Source organism: Felis catus, chromosome A3 (genome assembly GCF_018350175.1).
Source record: "Felis catus isolate Fca126 chromosome A3, F.catus_Fca126_mat1.0, whole genome shotgun sequence".
Classification (NCBI taxonomy): domain Eukaryota; kingdom Metazoa; phylum Chordata; class Mammalia; order Carnivora; family Felidae; genus Felis; species Felis catus.
In genome coordinates this window covers 15,363,866-15,381,719 of record NC_058370.1, presented here as the reverse complement: position 1 = coordinate 15,381,719, position 17,854 = coordinate 15,363,866, and the positions used below count along the sequence as shown (strand labels likewise).

General features: G+C 45.1%; 1 protein-coding gene and 1 pseudogene across 1 annotated transcript; both read right to left on the bottom strand.

Moving 5' to 3' along the window:
* Positions 1–9,708: 9,708 nt before the first annotated feature.
* On the bottom strand, positions 9,709–10,595 carry LOC123384677 (annotated as a pseudogene).
* A 977-nt stretch (positions 10,596–11,572) lies between these two features.
* Positions 11,573–16,288, bottom strand: LOC109497979 (WAP four-disulfide core domain protein 6B-like). The gene is made up of 4 exons (XM_019826444.3): positions 15,682–16,288; positions 14,364–14,495; positions 12,538–12,705; positions 11,573–11,887 (listed from the first exon to the last, which is right to left on the bottom strand). Coding segments are annotated over exons 1-4 (393 nt in total). The 5' UTR covers positions 15,773–16,288; the 3' UTR covers positions 11,573–11,885.
* Positions 16,289–17,854: the final 1,566 nt, after the last annotated feature.

The following is a 17,854-nucleotide window of genomic DNA, read 5'->3' as shown; positions in this document are numbered from 1 at the left end:
GTTGGCCCAGTTGGGCGGGGCTCAGTGTAACAGCTCCGCTCTCCACTAGATGGTGCTGCTAGCCTACTGGGGTGGATTGTTGCCACGCTTGGAGGTGCGTATGCGCATGCGTGGAAGTGGTGCCATGGCGCCACCCAGCAATTTCTGTTCTCCCGGATCAACAATCGCGCACCCGTCCTGTCTTCAGCTCTCATCCACTCCCCGCTTTTTCACTGTCTGTGACCAGGCCCCAGGCAGTACCTCTCTCCCGAGTTTTGTCTCAGATGCAGCTGTTTTCCCCGGCCCCTTACTTCTGAAGGACTGCGGCTTTCACCCGTTCTGCCCCTCTGTGGGAGGGGCTTACCAAGCAATGGCCGAATGTCGGCTGCACCCAGGAACGCTTGCTGGACCCTGCTGCTGCCGGTGCCCCGAGACTGCGGCCAGGTGCCAGCCCGGCCCAGAAAAAGTTCGCAAGACAGTGTAGCAGCAGCGTTTCAGGGATTATGGAAAATCACAACACAAATCTGGCACCAGGCTTCACCCTTAACGACCTTGCCCCAGCACCAGCGAATGTGGCTGCCATCCGGGGTCTGCTGGGACCAAGTGGCTTCAACCGTCTCTACCAAATGTCCTTCCAGCCGTGGAACCACTTTTCCCCGTGTGGCCCGAGAACCTCCCGGACCCGACTCTCTTCCTGGGAATTCGCCCTTCCCACCAGAACACCGCCAGGTATCGAGCTGTGGAGTTGCAGCCTTTGCGCTCCCCTTGTTTACAGTCTTCATGGAATTTAAACCCTCTCCTTTCTCCCTTTTTTTAGTTTAGTCCCTGCGGCTGTTTCTAATTTTCCACTTTCTCTCCAGCTGCTTTTGGGGAAGGGTGCTTTTCCCGTATTCTCCCCCACCCAGTGTCCGTCCTCTCTCCGCCTGCAAAAGCGTTTCCTACCTTTTGCAGCTTCTTGCTCCCTCTCCGTGCTGCATACCTGCTGAGTTCTGTGGTTCAGGTTGTGCAGATTGTTGTGTTAATCCGCCAATCAGTTTTCTAGGTGTGCAGGATGGTTTAGTGTTGGTCTGGCTGTATTTCCTGGATGCAAAACAGACAAAAAACTTCCATGCTGTTCCGCCATCTTGGCTCCTCTCCTGGAAGATAATATTTTGACTTTGAATTTTTAATGTTCTCCCTTAGAGTTTTGTATGTTTGAATTTTTTTTTAAATTTTTTTTTCAACTTTTATTTATTTTTGGGACAGAGAGAGAGAGAGCATGAACGGGGGAGGAACAGAGAGAGAGGGAGACACAGAATCGGAAGCAGGCTCCAGGCTCTGAGCCATCAGCCCAGAGCCTGACGCGGGGCTCAAACTCACAGACCGCGAGATCGTGACCTGGCTGAAGTCGGACGCTTAACTGACTGCACCACCCAGGCGCCCCTGAATTTTCTATAAAATGTAGGCATTACTTTTATAATGATTTATTATAATAAGATTTTTTAATTTTTTTATTTTTTAAAATTTACATCTAAATTAGTTAGCATATAGTGCAACAATGATTTCAGGAGTAGATTTCTTAGTGCCCCTTACCCATCTAGCCCATCCCCCCTCCCACAACCCCTCCTGAACCCTCTGCTCTCCATATTTATGAGTCTCTTCTGTTTTGTCCCCCTCCCTGTTTTTATATTATTTTTGTTTCCCTTCCCTGTGTTCATCTGTTTTGTCTCTTAAAGTCCTCATATGAGTGAAGTCATAGGATTTTTGTCTTTCTCTGACTAATTTACTTAGAATAATACCCTCCAGTTCCATCCATGTAATTGCAAATGGCAAGATTTCATTCTTTTTGATTGCCGAGTAATATTCCATTGTATATATACACCACATCTTCTTTATTCATTCATCCATCGATGGACATTTGGGCTCTTTCCATACTTTGGCTACTGTTGATAGTGCTTCTGTAAACATTATAAGAGTTTTTAAAGGGAATCTTACTGGCTGCTCAAAAATCTTGGAAACTACTGCTAACTGTCCTCATTTCCAGTGATCTTGGATAGAGTGCATTTCATCTCCCTCAGTTCCATTTGCAGATTTTAAGATTCAGCAAAGAAGCATTCTGAAAGTCCAGAAAGGAGCATTCTGCTACAAGTAGGTCTGACTTGGCTAAGCCCCTCACCTTCAAATTTTGACTCCTATCTCCCCCTTCTTCATCTCATCTTGCTTGCCACCAACCCCATTCTGGACTTGAATACCCCTCACCCTATTCTACTTGTTCTTTTCTCTATAGCACATTTACCATCTATTATGTGTATTATGTATTGTCTGTTTCTCTCCCACTGAAATATGAATTCCACAAAGGCAGGGTCTTTGTTTTGCTCATTGCTTTAGCCTCAGCACCTAGGACAGTGCCTGGCATAGTGTACACATATATTTGATGAACATATATTTGATGAAGTGAATTGAATTGACTCCCTATCCTATAAGTTAAGAAATGGACTCTCTCTGTGATGCTGGACCCCTGCCCTATTCCCAGGCTATTCTTTTTTTTTTTTTTTTTTTTTTTTTTTTTTTTGCCTCAAGTTCGCTGACATACAGTGTAGTCTTGGCTTCGGGAGTAGATTCCAGTGATTCATCACTTACATATAACACCCAGTGCTCATCCCAACACATGCCCTCTAATGCCCATCACTCATTTTCCCCAACCCCCTTCTGAGGCTATTCTTGAAGCTCTAACATTCCGTACCAACTTTGTCCTAATGCTGATTGAGGTTCTTGGCAGAGGGTGAGAAGCAGGAGGAATGGGAGAGAGACCTGGAGCTGCAAGCTGCCACCCAGCCTGTGGCCCTACCTGGGACTGGCATTTGAAGGGGAAAGGGGACAGAATGGGAGTAGCCTAGCTCCATGTGCAGCTAATTTACCCCTAACTTCTGCTATTTACAAGGTTGGGCCACCCCTAGAACATAGTGTCCAACCAAAGCACAGCTCTGCCTTTCTCCTTAGGCCTTATCTGATCCGATTTTATCTAAGGTCACTTTACTACACTTCAGGGTGGAAGCCCCTTTAACAACAATAAAACAACTGCTACCATTTGTTGAGTGCCTTATCTTTCCAGGGACCATATAGAATACTTTTCACACATTACCTCTCTTGAATCAACATAGGATTCCCACAAAGCTTAAAACCCATCTTATACACAAGGAGAGGTTAAACTACTTTGACTGTTGTCACATGGATAGCAGGTTTCACAGTCAGGACTGGGACCCTGGCCTGTCCAGCTCCAATGTTCTTGTATCATTCATTCAACAGACACCTACTGAGCTCCCATAATGTGCCGGGCATAGTCTTAGGTGCTCTCTCCCTTCCCTCTGGGGATGCCAAGGAATTGTTGGAACAACACATACATTGTCCAGAGGTCAGAAACAACCACTTACTTGGAGAAGATGCAGACTCAGTATATCTAAACAGAAATATCAAAAGCACAGTGTGCAAAGAGGGCCCAACTTTGTTTGGGCTAGAGAATCATTTGTCTAACCACATGTCCAATCACCAGAGTCCAGCACAATCCCCACCCACCTCCTTTCCTGGATCCTCCAGAGATTTGATTTTTCAGAAGACAAAGCTGGCATGCTTTAGTGGGATTTAATGAGCCTTGGATTTGAAGTCTGAGGTTGTGCTTTTGAGTCCAGAGGCTCTTGAACTTGGGCAAACTATTTAACCTCTCTGACCCTCAGTTTTCTCACATATACATTGAAGTGAATTATGCTGGTTTGGCTTGCTTCCCAGAATCTGGCACAAGTGTTCAATGAACATGCAACTGTAATTGCATCATTCATTGTAAATGCACACAAAGGCACATGCCATTTGCAGGTGTGTGTGTGGGGTCATGAAGCCTTTCTGGAAATGAGGTGCTAACCAGATCAGGACCATGCTTGGTCCCTAAAGACAAGTGTTACACATTTTTCTTATCACTAGTAGCTCTTCCTTCTCTTGAAATGCGCTGAAGCTATGATACTCATCCTTTGGGCACTGCTTCTCCCAACTGTAGTTTACAAAATGGTTGGTAAACTCCCTCCACCTGCCGATTTTCACTGCTTCCTCTACCTTTATTTCCTATTTATCTCCTCTTCAGAGGAGATGCATATCTACATAGCAACATCTCTGGGATTCATCTTCTTTTGTACTTTGGTGGTTCGCCAGCATTGTTCCTGGGATCTCTTTCCTTAGCTCTCTCAGGTGGTTAAGTCAGTTCATCAGAAACCAAAATAATGGCAGAAGGAGGCGCCCAGGGAGTGCACAGCCTGGCATTCGCCATTCAGGCAGAGGAAAGGCAGGATTGCTCCTTTGTGAGAACTTACCAGGGTGCTCCCACTTCTAGAGTAGCTGGCCTAGAAGTAAGAATTGGTCTTTTAACATACTATACAGAAGAGCAGTTTTCATCTGGAGAGGGGCAATTCTGCTCCCTCCAGGGACACTTGGTGATGTCTAGAGACTTTTGATTGACACAACTCCGGGGTGGGAAGGGACCTACTGGTAAAGGCCAGGCATGCTACTAAACATCATCCAATGTACAGAACAGCCCTACCACACAGAATTGTCTGTGCCCCAATATCAGTACTGCCAAGGTTAGGAAACCCTGCAGAAGAATTATGGACGTAAGTACTTTTTAAATTAAAAAACATTTCTAACATTAGCAGCATGATAAGAACTCCATGCAGTGAGGGCAGTACTTGACAAGGTGTACCTGTAATTTTTTTTGCTGTACAGCCTTTGTGGGTGGGCGTGGGAGGCACTGGACTTTGAAAACCAGGCACACTGTACCTGCTTGTCCTGGGGGATCTTTGACCATGACTCAGTAACTTGGCCCTTTCTCAGGTGATTGGGTGCAGGGTTACTGTGATTCCAGAAGATGGAGGGCAAGTTTAAGATTTATTAAGTGCACATTAGAGAAGCTGGCAGGTTCTTGCTGGTTATCCACCTCTTATACTTATCAAAGGACTCTTACTAACCCCACATCAACTATATGTGTATGCATGCATGTGTGTATGTGTATGTCTGTATGTGTGTAAATAATTAATTAAATTACTTTTGACTGAGACCCATTTGATTTGGGTGGTATGGGGATAGGGGAAGTAAACTGGATGGAATTTTAGAAGAATGAAGTTTCCCCATTTATATTCTAACCTCCATATAACCTTTCTCTTATCTAGAAAGGAAAGGAGACTAACAACACTTGAGCACTAACTATATGTCAGGGAGATTTCTACCTTGTCTTATCACATTCTCATAAAAAGTCCTTGGAATAGATTTTATTGCCATACTCATTTTATAGAACAGGGGAACCAAGGCTTAGAGAGAAGACATGCTTGTACATATAATGAATACATTTATCATAAGCATGCACATACCAAATGAGTTGATTAATATTTTTACCTTATTTATGCCCCAAATAAATGTCCAGAGGGCAAAAATAAGGTTAATCACTTTTAGAGTCAATTTATGTCTTAAGAAATCCAAGAGGAAGATTTAGGAGACAATGACAGTTATATGGACTCTGTTGATCCTTCCCGATATGTTATCCCCACGGAGTGCAACTCATTTGGTGAGAGGAAGACGTAGAACAAGGGCTTGGAGCCTCAGGTCTTCCTGGGAGGTGTGTGGTCTACGGTATGTTTTACTGACGCCTCTGTGGCTCTGCACAGATCCACCCTTCTCCCATCAATACCACCACTAATATGTTTTTGAACATCACTGGAGGTGGGAAGGATGAGATCCTCAGGTGAGTCTATGGGGGGAGATCCTTTCTTTGTCTTTCCCAGTGGTTCAGGTGTGGTAACTGGGGCCCAGAGAAGAGACTGATTGGCTCGTTATTGCACAGAAAATAAGGGCTGGGGTCAGCTTTACAGAAGAGTTCCTCAAGCCCAAAACTTCTCTACTGTTTATGGAACTAGTCTAGCTTTACCCTGTTATTTTGGAGAGAATGTTCTCTCTGTTTCTCACTCAAGCTCCAATTCTTTCTGATAATTAGATCTTTCCAATGAGAAAGTAAGATAGTAAATGACCTCGGTGTTGCACACTTCTGGACATCCATGTTCTAAAGGGCACCTCTTCCAAGGTAAAATTTAACTCAGAGGAATATGGGGTCCACAGCATATGATGACAAGCTTCAGGAACCAATAATGGGGAAGGACTCCACTGGACACATCACATAAGGGTGACAAACTCTCTGGCAAGAAAAAAGGTCTCTTGTGCTCATTCAGACTTTTAGGCTCAAAGTCCCCTCCAGGTACCATCTTCACCGTATCCATCAGCATTTCTAATTGCAAATGCAACTCTGGTTATTTTGAGCAGGAAGGAAATTTATTTTTAAAAAATTGGGGTAGTTCACAGGATCACCATCAGGACTGGAAAATAAGACTAGGAGAATGGCTGGGAACAAGGAAGGCTGCAAAGTTGGAGCCACAGTGAACAGAACACTGAGCACTTGTACTGTCTTGCCCCATCAATGCCATCACCATCATCCCTGCCAGTACTGTTCCCAGAAAAAGTGTGAGGCTGTCTGTTGTCACTGTTGCCATCAGAACGAATTCTCCATTGGCCTTGCTTCCTTGCCTACTGGCTCCTAGTTCAGTGTCTGCTCAATGTGGGAGTGTCTGATTGGCTGAGCCCACGATAAGTACCTACTTCATAGCTGCAAGAGAGGCTTCAAGGGAGAGTGCTTATGCTAGTAACTACCTACTGTCTCTCGGCTGTAAGCCCATCCTTTCACACTCTTCTCTGTGATGCAGCCAGTGGGACTGTGAAAACTGAGTTTTCCCTCATTCTTTTGTCAGTTGCGCCTAGTTACACTCTGCATGGGAGACACATAGAAGAAATTGAGGGGAAAAAGTAAAATGAGGGGAGATGAGGCAACAGAAAGAGACATCAAAGAATCAATCACAATTGAAAATAGAACTACCCTAAGAACCAGCCATTGTACTACTAGGTATCTATCCAAAGGATGCAAAGATGCAGACCTGAAGGGGCACATGCACTCCATGTTTATAGCAGCGCTATCCACAAGAGCCAAATTATGGACAGAACCCAAATGTCCATTGACTGATGAATGGATACAAAAGAAGTGGTATATATACACACAATAGAACACTACTCAGCGATCAAAAATAATGAAATCTTGCCATTTGCAATGACGTGGATGGAACTGGAGTGTATTATGCCAAATGAAATAAGCCAATCAGAGAAACAGTTATCATGTGATTTCACTCATATGTGGAATTTGAGAAACTCAGCAGATGAGTATAGGGGAAGGGAAGGAAAAATAAGATAAAAATAGAGATAAGGCAAACCATAAGAGACTCTTAAATACAGAGAATAAAGTGAGGGTTTCTGGGGTGGGGGCCTGGATTAAATGGGTGATGGGCATTAAAGAGGGCACTTTTTGGGATGAGCACTGGGTGTCATATGTAGGAGATGAATCACTGGGTTCTACTCCTGAAGTCACGAGTACACTGTATGTTAGCTAACTTGAAAATAAATTTTTTAAACAAACAAACAAACAAATAAATAAATTTTACCTGGTTTAAAAAAAAGAAAGAAAGAAATGAGGGGAAATGGGATTTTTCTTCCTGTTTCTGGCTCCAGTCAGCATGTCTCCAACAGCAAAAACCAGTTACACCTCCAGCTTCTGGATCCTTTTGGCAGTTTTGAAGCCACATGTATTGCACCTCCCCAGACACGCCAGCACCAGCTGGATGCACCTCCCAACCCAGTGGGCCCAGCACTCTCTGAGCCAGGTTCCCCTCGGAGGTCTGAACGCCAGTCACAGTGCATTTTAGAAGACTGAGTCCCAGCCACACAGCCCCCATCACTCTGTCCCGCCAGAGGCGTGAGCTCCAGCTGTGGCTGGGCCCCTTTTATGAGCGCCTAGGTCTGAGATTCCCAAATAATTTATTCTCTCAAATCTTGGAGTCATGGACGCACTCCCTACCACTGCCAGTGCTCGTATAACCAATTCTCAGCATTAAATCATCTCTGTTTGAGATACTGAGTATAGTTTCTGTGACCTTTACTGAACCTTGACTGATAGGGAGTCTAGCTCTTTCAACTTTTATAGTGGAATTCTGGTTTTACCTCATATCAAGACTCCCTGTAGGGACTTCTTCAACTGTAGGAATGGGATTAAGATGTAGGAATGGCTGACAAAGAGCCATTAGACACATCCTGATTTCCAACTAGGCCGTAAAATCTGGCAACACCTTGTTACTCTTCAAACCTGGATTTTAACTTCAGTTTTGCTATTGATTTGCTGTGAGGTCTTGGGCGAGTCTATTTCCTACTAGAAGCTTCCATTTGTACACGTGTAAAAATAAAAAGGAAAGTTATTGGGGCTGCGGAACTCAACATTTCCTGAGTTTCCAAATCATCTCCAGCTTCCTCTGGGCATTTCTGGCTCTGGAGACAGCTTCCAAGAGAGAATAAGGAGAGGGAAGATAAGGGGTCCTGGGTCTGCATGACACCATGAGAAACACTCGAAGATTCTATTTGAGGTGTCCTCTGGGTTCTAATGGGCAGAGTAATGAGAAAATAGTTGATAACAAAAAAACACAGCATCTTCCACTGAGGACCTTGTAAAGTAGAGTGTTCCCTACGCTCAGCCCCTGAGGGCTTTGAGTTCATTCCTGAGGACAGCAGGTGAGCAGACACTGTCAACTGCAAAGCACACTCTGGCCATTTCCAAGGACTGCTCTGGTCCATGGACCTTCTAGGGCAGAATTATTTTGTTCCAGTCATTCACGTATGTAAACGTAATCAAGAACTGAGAGGTACTAATGGGATGGACAAACTTCAGGTCCTTATCAGATTTGGCTGGGTACCTGAACAGCCATAGTTCTTCAAATTGAGAAGTACTCTTTGACATTATTAATCCATCACCCTCGACTCATGGACAGGAAACTGAGGTCCTGAGAGGAGCATCCCTCCACCCTACCCTGTCTCAACCAGGTCATACATTCAACCAGGGGCAAAGTTGGGATTTGTATTTGGATATGTTTATTCCAAGATAAGTGTTCTTCCCACAGGATGTCAACCAGTGATGACTTGAAAATTTGGTCTGAATCATAAAGATGTACAAAGAGGTTTCCCAGGAAAGGAGACTAACTCTCACAGATGTGTGCAGGCAAGGGCCACGTAAATGTGGGAGATGCCACACACAGGAGCCATTTGGCTAGATGGTCACTCTGCAAAACTGCCAGATTAGCAGGGCTTTGGGGGTCTTCCACACAATCTTTCCCCAATGCTCCCACTTTTAATGATTCTAACATTCATCTAATGATTTTAATATTTTCTCCTGATCTCCTTCTGTAAAAGGAGCAAGCACCAAGATACTTCTTAAGCCCTTTTCCCACCCCCTATCAGTGGATTGGCCCTTAACTATCATCTAATCCACAAATTCTGAAACTTTAAAATCACTTGGCACTACTTGTTAAAAATGCATATTTATGGTGTCTTGAGGACCCAATTTTTATTTTGTTGTTGTTGTTGTTGTTGTTGTTTAGTTTTTATTTCATAATCATAAAGTTAACTCTGCAATCCAGCTAGACTTGGAGGAGAGTAAGGAAAATACGAAACCCATAGAACTGCAACAAAAGAACAAAAAGCTTATAGGATATTTCAAGAAGATGGGGGTGAGGGGATGCTCTCCTGATCTAAAGAAGGAATGGTCTGGTAGTTAAGATAAAACACAAGTCAAATTTATTAGATTTGTCCACAGTCAGCAACAGTGACCTTCTTGCTGTTTGTGCCATTCCTGGCCCTAAAGCGCCCCATGGCTTTCACAATATTCATGCCTCCTTTCACCTTGCCAAAGATCACATGCTTGCCGTCTAACCACTGAGTCTTGGCAGTGCAGATGGAAAACTGGGTATTGTTTGTGTTGGGTCCAGCATTTGCCACGGATGAGATGCCAGGACCTGTGTGCTTCAGGATGAAATTCTAACCATCAGATTTCTCCCCTTATAGACAGACTAGCTGCCAGTGCCATTATGGCGTGGGAAGTAAAGTCTCCACCCTGGCCAATAGTCCCAAAATAATCCAGTGAAAGGAGAAAACTTTATCACCTATTTTTTTCCTCCCCAGTGTTCAGAGCACAAAAGTTCTCTGCTATCTTTGGTACTGTGTCTGCAAACAGCTGGAAGGACATGTGGCCCAAAGGGTTGCATTCCACCTTGATATGGAAGAACACGGTGGGGTCAATTGTGGCTGGATGGTGTCTGCAAGGCCTGAAGGAGCTGTATTTTAGACAGCCCCTGCCCACCCCAAATGACCTAATGTAAGTGTTTGTCAATAGCATTTTCAGAAATACCCAACAGTTTAACCAGCCCTTTTTAAAGAAGGTGAAACTGAGGGATGTGGAGAGGAAAGGAATTACTGAACAGTAAGCAGACCCCAGACTTTCATTAGAGCCTCTTGATTCAAGTTGTACAAAACAATGCACTTACTCAAAAGATACATCCAGGTTTTGGTGTGCGGTGGTGGCCAAACCTCCTGCTGTGGGGCTCAATCCTCAAGCCTGGCACCTTCTTATCTTGCCCAGTCCTTTGGGGACCCCTGTCATTCTTCCCCTTGCCTTTCCTCTCCCCCATCCCTCCCCTCCTTATCCTTCCTCCTCCTTCTACTTCCTTTCCATATGTTCCAGTTATCTACCTATTGCAGCGAACGAAATTTCCCCAAACATTTTCTATTTCTCACTATTTTGTGGGTGGGTACTTTGGGAGGGAATCAGCCCAGTGGTGCTCTCCTGGGGTGTTCACCTGGTTGCAGCCAGATATCTGCTGGGACCACAATCACCTGAAGCTCTGCTTGGTGGAAGCTCATTCATGTGGCTGGGACGTGACACTGATTCTCAGGTAGAGCTTTTCTGGGGCTTTCGGCCAGAGTGTATGATTGGGCCTCCCCAGCATGGTTGTCTCAGAGTAGCTGACCCTCTTACATGGAAGCTGCTTCACACACACCCCCAACAAGCATCCAGAGAGGATCGAGAGCACTTTTCCTGGCCTATCTTTGGAAGTCACACAGCATCATCTGGCTTTACTCTCCTGGTCAAAACAGTCCCAGCATTTGCCTGGACTCAAAGGGACAGGATGTGGACTCTACCTCTAGACTGAAGTATGTGAAAGAATTGTGAGTCCCTGCTTTAAAACTGTGTCTTTCCCTCCTTCATCCCTCCTCTCTTCCTCCTTCTTCTGCATCTTTTCTTTGCTTTCCCTAAGTCTTCCTCTCATGCCTCTCCCCAGTTACCTTCTATTTGTAGTGACTGTGCTGGACTCTGGAAGTGTATCCTTTATTGAAAGCTCAGGGAACGAATCTATGAGCCTTTTTGGAGACGGATCTACCATGAAGTTGATGGAGCTCAAGCCTCATGATCCCTCATCTGAGCAAACCTACTTCCATTCCTAAGCATCTTATGACAATTTTCCCAGGGCCACAGGGTCACCAGAGTTCCCATTTTGCAGGATTTCCATACTCCTCTCTCTTTCTTTTGGTGTTCCTGGAGGACCCAATGACTTCTTGTTCTCCGAACACTGCATAGGAGTAGATGTGAATTATTCATTCTCACAGATACCAGACCTCACAGAAAACTTTATTAGGGAAACTGGTGGCTTCTGAAAGATACATGGGGGCCCCGAGAGTTGAAGAGATAGGATCTCACACTGAGAAGGAGCCAAAGGGTAAAGGGCATTATGTTTGGAAAGAAGCTGAGCTGGAGGAAAGAGTAAGCAAATGCGGGGGTTCAGTTTTGGAGCAGCCAATGTCTTGACAGCTGAGGAAGCCAATAAGAAGCATCAGTCAGGCACACATGGAGAGAGCCCTGGATTACAACCAAGTTCTGGAGGTTGTTCTACTTCTCTTTATCCTGCCCAGGGAGTTGGTGACTCTGCAAGATAACAGAATAGAAAAGGATGAGATGCTTGGGCCATACTCACCTTAGGAACCATATCCTATAGTTAATGGAAAGAAGGAGATGGGGTCATATTTATATCTTTTCACAGGAAGAGAAAACAGAAGTGGAGTGATTTTGGGGGTTCATAGGGTGATCATGTGCTCCGTCTTTTCCTGTCAAGACCCAGTTTAAGCCTGTTATCCCAATGTAGTAATGAATGGCATCCCCTTTCACTGTCAAATTTCTCTGTTTGGTCAATAAAGCATGTGGTTGTCCTAGCTATAATCACCTTAAAAAGGAAAATGAAGAGGACGGGTGATGGTGCATGGTGGCCAGCCCTGGGCTCTGGGCTGGTTCACTGGGCCTCCTTCTGACATGGTCTTGGGCACTCCACCACTTGTGCTTCCACTTTCTGCACCCCGTTTCCATCTCCTACTTGCCAACTTCCCTTCGACTACTGCTTCTATTCCCACCTTCTCTTTCCCAAAACGTCCTCTATTTACCCTTTGCAAGGTGCATTCTTATCTCATGATTGGACTGATTCTGTCAGCTCCAGGCCTGCCAACTTCCTGGAATGGACCAGTTAACACCCAGACCTCCCACTGGTGCAAGTGAGCTTGGGAGATGGGACCCCTGGGACTTACACACATCGGGGCAGATGGACCTGCAGACAGCTTCAGACTGGAAGTTGTTGTTGTTTCCAGCACAACCACCATAGGTGAATTTGGAGCAACGTTTGGTTTCCTTGTTGTACCACCAGCGTGGAATGAGGGCCAGGCAGAGGCCAACTTCCTTGGGCAAACTGCATACGTCTGCAGGGAGATTGCAGAGCAGTACTCTTTGGGTTCTGCCTTGCTAGAGAATATTCCAGGCTTGTGGATAGGCTTGGAACAATGTAAGGCATGATATTTTTAGAGCTACATGAACATGCTAAAAAATATTATGCTGCTATACTCCTCCATGCTTTTGCACATGCCTGGAGTGCCATCCCTCTTTTGCTTACTAGGTGCAATCTTATTCATTCCTCAAAACCATCCCTAGACATCAAACTCTTTGATGTCTTTCCTGGCCCTATTCCTCACTCTTTGCTTTCCTTTATTGCTTTTTTTAAATTTAAATTTTTGCTCTTCTTGTTTTCAATCTTGCACACATATTGATCACTTCTGTGTAATTATTTGTTCATATTTTCTGACTCCTCCATCAGAATGTGAGGTTTGCACCTTATGTTATTTTGGCACACCAGTTCCTAGCAGATAATTTGGCACTGAGAGGATGCTTTAGGAATATATATCTTGCACTTCAAGAAATACTTATTGAGTAACCATTTTGTTCACAATACTACAAAGTACAAATAGAGTTCTTTAGAACCTCATTGTCTAAAGCATAACAACAGTATTTATTAAAGTTCTTAGCACTTGACGCATATTAACCTATGACCTTATGAGGTAGGTCCTCTTATGGTCCTCATTTTGCAGATGAGGAAACTGAGGCTCATAGAAGCTAGGTAACTTCCCTAAGGAAGATGACATAGGGATTTGAACATAAATACTCTATTGCTTGTAGGATCAAGACAAGATCCCTTACTCTGGCTGGCAAAAACCAACGTTGTCAGAGTCTTGCCTACCTAGCCTGGCTTTACCATCCTCATATTTCTCTCTCTTATCATGGGCACGCTTGCTCTCTGGTCTCTAGACTTTCTAGACTTGAGCATGCTATCTCCTCACACAGGACCTTCGCACATACTATTACCTGTGCCTGAAAGCTGTTCCCTCCAATTTTTGCCTACTTACAACCCATCTTTCTGATCTTATATCTTGGATCTTTTCCCACGAAAACCTTCTTGCTTCCCTGGATTATATTGAGTAAGCAGAGACCATCATGGGTGTAAGAGGCACCAGCAAATACTTGTTGAAAGAAAGAAAGAAAGAAAGAATGAATGAATGAATGAATGAATGAATGAATAGTCCTTGATGGTTCTCTTTAGAGCTCAATCATATGGGCACAGCAGAAAGAGTGTAGGAGGTCAAAAATGGTTAGGGAAGGCATCCTGGATTTATATAGACAAAGAGGCCTGGAAAGATACTTGTTTCTTAGAGCTATCATATCTCCTGATGCCATGTTGGCATTTGATAGGACCTCCGTGGTTCCTTGACATCTCAGAGGATCGCAGAAGTATAGCCAAGGGACCATGTGGTCTAATGCCTGTATCTTTCTTACACATGGGGAAACTAACGCCCATGAAGGAAAATCTCTGTTACTCACACCACATACCTAAATAGGGGAGAAAAGAAATAAACTCCATCCCAGTCCAGCACTGCTAGGATTTGTGTCAGGCAGAAGATGCATCCAGACTCTTGGTCAGAGACCAGCCATCATTCAAGGAGAGGGGTCCAGCAATGCCAGTGCTGATGGGCAGAGAGTGCAGGTCAGGAGTGAGGGCACTGGATAGTTCAGGGAGTTTGTGTGTTACCTTCATCGGGGTCTACACATTTCTTTGCACAGTTAAACTTGCAACACTTCATCTTCCCCGAGCAACGTTTTTTCCTCCCACAGTGGTCGATTTCTTTGAAACTGCATGGTGGTTTGTTTTCGGGACACTTCTCTGAGGGAGAAAACAAGGGAAGAAGGGAGGCCAGAACCCTCCATTGCCAGGCCCAGAGCACCACTGCAGAGTTAGAGAAGCCTTTTTTCACTTCATCGTCCCCAGAAGGTAGTGACCTTTAGATGGCACAGGATTTTCACACCACTGTCCCCACTCCCAACCCGATAACGACTCACCATGTAGTACCTACACCCAGCCCTACCCCCAACCCCACCACTCATAGGATGCTCTCCACAAGGACTACTCTGGTCACTTGGCTTTCTTGTATTTGGATGTTCCCTGGGTGGGGGCAAGAGTGCTGTAGCTCCTCCAGGTGACTGAGACCTCCGTTTGTGGAGTCAAGTGGCTGGACTTTGAATTCTGTGTAACCCTTAGTATGACAGGCATCATCTCTGGACCTTGCCTCTTTCATCTGCCTATAGAGTCGGTTTGAGGATTAGGCGACAAATCTTGTAAGCCATCGTCAAGCTGCCTGGGGCGTAATAATGATAACTAATATTAACGAGATGCTTACTGTGCCCTTGTCCTTTTCTCCTTAATTCTCATGACACCTCTATGGGTGAGTCCTATCAATATCCACATTTTATAAACAGAGGAATCTGGAGCACAGGCAGGTTATGTGAACCTTTCCAAGGTCACACACAGCTACTGAGGAGAGGAACCAGGATTTGAACCTGCAATGTATGGCTTCACTGCTGAGTGCTCAGTGTATTTTAGCTGCTACTTAAGGGATCTTCATATTTCCGCATTTCAAGGGACTTCCAGAGACCATTCTTTACTCCAAAAGCAAGGACCTTCTGGGGGTGTGGGTATGGGGAGACTTTTGGGGCTGCAACTGGGAGATTTAAAGCTGCTAAGGGTGGTGCTGGGGGGGGGGATCTTTCTTATAGGAAAGGTCCATAAGGTTCCAGCACCTTTTTAGTCCATCTTATGGCCCCCTGGTCTAGAAGGAATCCCTCTCATAATGACAGTGGGGAGTCCGTTGCTACAGACTCAGGTCCCTGTGCTCGTGGAATGCATCTGACCAGGAGTTTGGGGTCTGAGAGAAGGACTGAGAATATCTCCCATTTCTCCTGCCCAGGGTCCCAGGCTGAAGGTGGAAGTGTTCCTCCTCTGTAGAATTCTTTGTTTCTCCCTCCCAGAAACTTCCATTTTTCCGCTGGGAGGGCTAGTCCCTGATACTTACTGCCAAGCAACCCCTCAACCAGCTCAGGCTCCTGGACTCTCCCCAGGAGGATGAATAGTACCAGGACTGGCACAAGTCCCAAGGGCCCCATTTTAAGAGCTACTGGCCTGGCTGCTGGCACGAAAATTAGGAACTGCTCCGCAGTAGCTCCTGCTTCTGATCTTTGGCTGTCCTGCCACAGGAGCCACACTTCCTGTGCCGGGGAACGCCAAGTCCCCGAGGCCACCGGTGGGAGTAGCTGGCACCCACAGCACCAACCAACCAAGGGGAAGGAACTCTTGAAAAGCAGCTCCTACTCCTCAGCTCGCTGCGGCTCTCTGGCTCTCTGGTCAACCAGGGAGAGAGGCAAAGATTGTCTGGGACTTCTAGACTCCCTTGGAGAAAGGGAAATTCAATTCCAGCATCTTCCATTTTCCAGTGGAGTTTAGAGATCAAGAATATTCCAGTTTTCTTTCCAGTCTTACCCTTCTCCTGACATGTCTATTTGTCTCCTTATTTTTCTCACACTTTATTTTTCTTCTTTCTTTTTTTTTTTATTTTCCTTACATTTATGTATTTATTTTTGAGAGACAGAGAGAGAGACAGAGCACAAGCGGGGGATGGGCAGAAAGAGAAGGAGACACAGAATCTGAAGCAGGCTCTAGGTTGTCCGCACAGAGCCCGACGCAGGGCTTGAACTCACAAACCACGAGATCATGACCCAAGCCGAAGCTGGACACTCGACCAACTGAGCCACCCAGGCGCTCCTATTTTTCTTCTTTCTGTGCTTCCTCCTTTTGCTGTGTGCCTGCGTTTTTCTCTTTTCCTGTGAGTCTCCCTCCGGGTCTCTTTCTCCCTGCCCTTCATTTCCCTTCTGTCCTTCTCCTTTTTCTTCTTTTTGGGCCATCCCTTTTCTTTAACCATCGTCAAAAAGTAAAGGTATTACCATGTGTAGCATGTGGGGAAGGAGACAGGTTTATCTCAGGTTGGACCAAATCTTCAAAAAGTGTTTGTCAAGATCATGCTGCTTTGAGAGCAGGAGAGGATGCCAGCACTAACAGAAAGCCTCTATTATTGGGTGCAATTTGGAATGGTTGATGCAGGAGGGAAATAATAACTATCAGTTATGACATCAGAACCAGCAGCTATGGGGCGTGAAGATTCTTCCATTGGGTTCTCCAACTTAAGGTTTGAAGGTTTAATAAGGCATGTTCTTGGCTTGCCTCTGATTTCACCTGTAGCCACAGGAGACAGACCTGGTGCACATTTTTGTTTTTCCTAACCCACTTTTAGAAAAATTGAGGTGGGATTCACATCAGATAAGATTAACCATTTTTAAGAGGACAGATCAGTGGCTTTTTAGTACCTTCACAATGTTCTGTAACCACCACCGTCGTTAGTTCCAAAATATTTTTATCACTCCAAAAGAAGGCACCTTGCTGCCTCAATTGGAAGAGCATGTGACTCTTGATCTCGGGGTTGTGAGTTCAAGCCCCACGTCAGGTGTAAAGATTACTTAAATAAATGAAACTTAAAAAACGAAAGCAAAAACAAAAGAAAACCTCATACCTACTAGCAGTTGCTATTTCCCCCCAGCCCAATCCCATCCCTGGCAACCACTAACCTACTTTCTATTGCTATGGATCTACCTATTCTGGATGCTTCATAAAAATGGATTCATACTGTAGGTGACCTTTTGTGTGTGACTTTTTTTGCTTAGAGTAACGTTTTCGGTTTTTGTGGCATATGGTAGTGTTTTGCTCCTTTTGTGGCCGAATGACACCCAATGCTTAGAGACAGCTTCCAACTTCAAGTGTCAGAGTCTCTACTTCTGTGCTATGGGTTTTCTCTGGCTCCCTGACATCTTGCTAAGCTTGCATGTGGAACAGTCTGGAAGAGCAAGGGCTTGAATACCCCCAGGCATCCAGGAAGGAATGGGAATCAATGACTAAATGACTCAACTGCCCCGTCACTGGAGACGAATGCAGACATTTGGACACATGTTTTACAGCATTCCTTAGAAGGCCCCTGGGAGAATAAGCTGCAGTTTCCCCCCACAGTAACCAGCTTATAGTCGACTCCTCTCTTGCCTGTATCATTTACCCGATCCCCACCTTGTGTGTCTTGAGAGATCTCCCAAGTAAACTGCTTTCACGCATGTCCTTGTCCCAGGATTAGTTTCTGGGGGATCCAA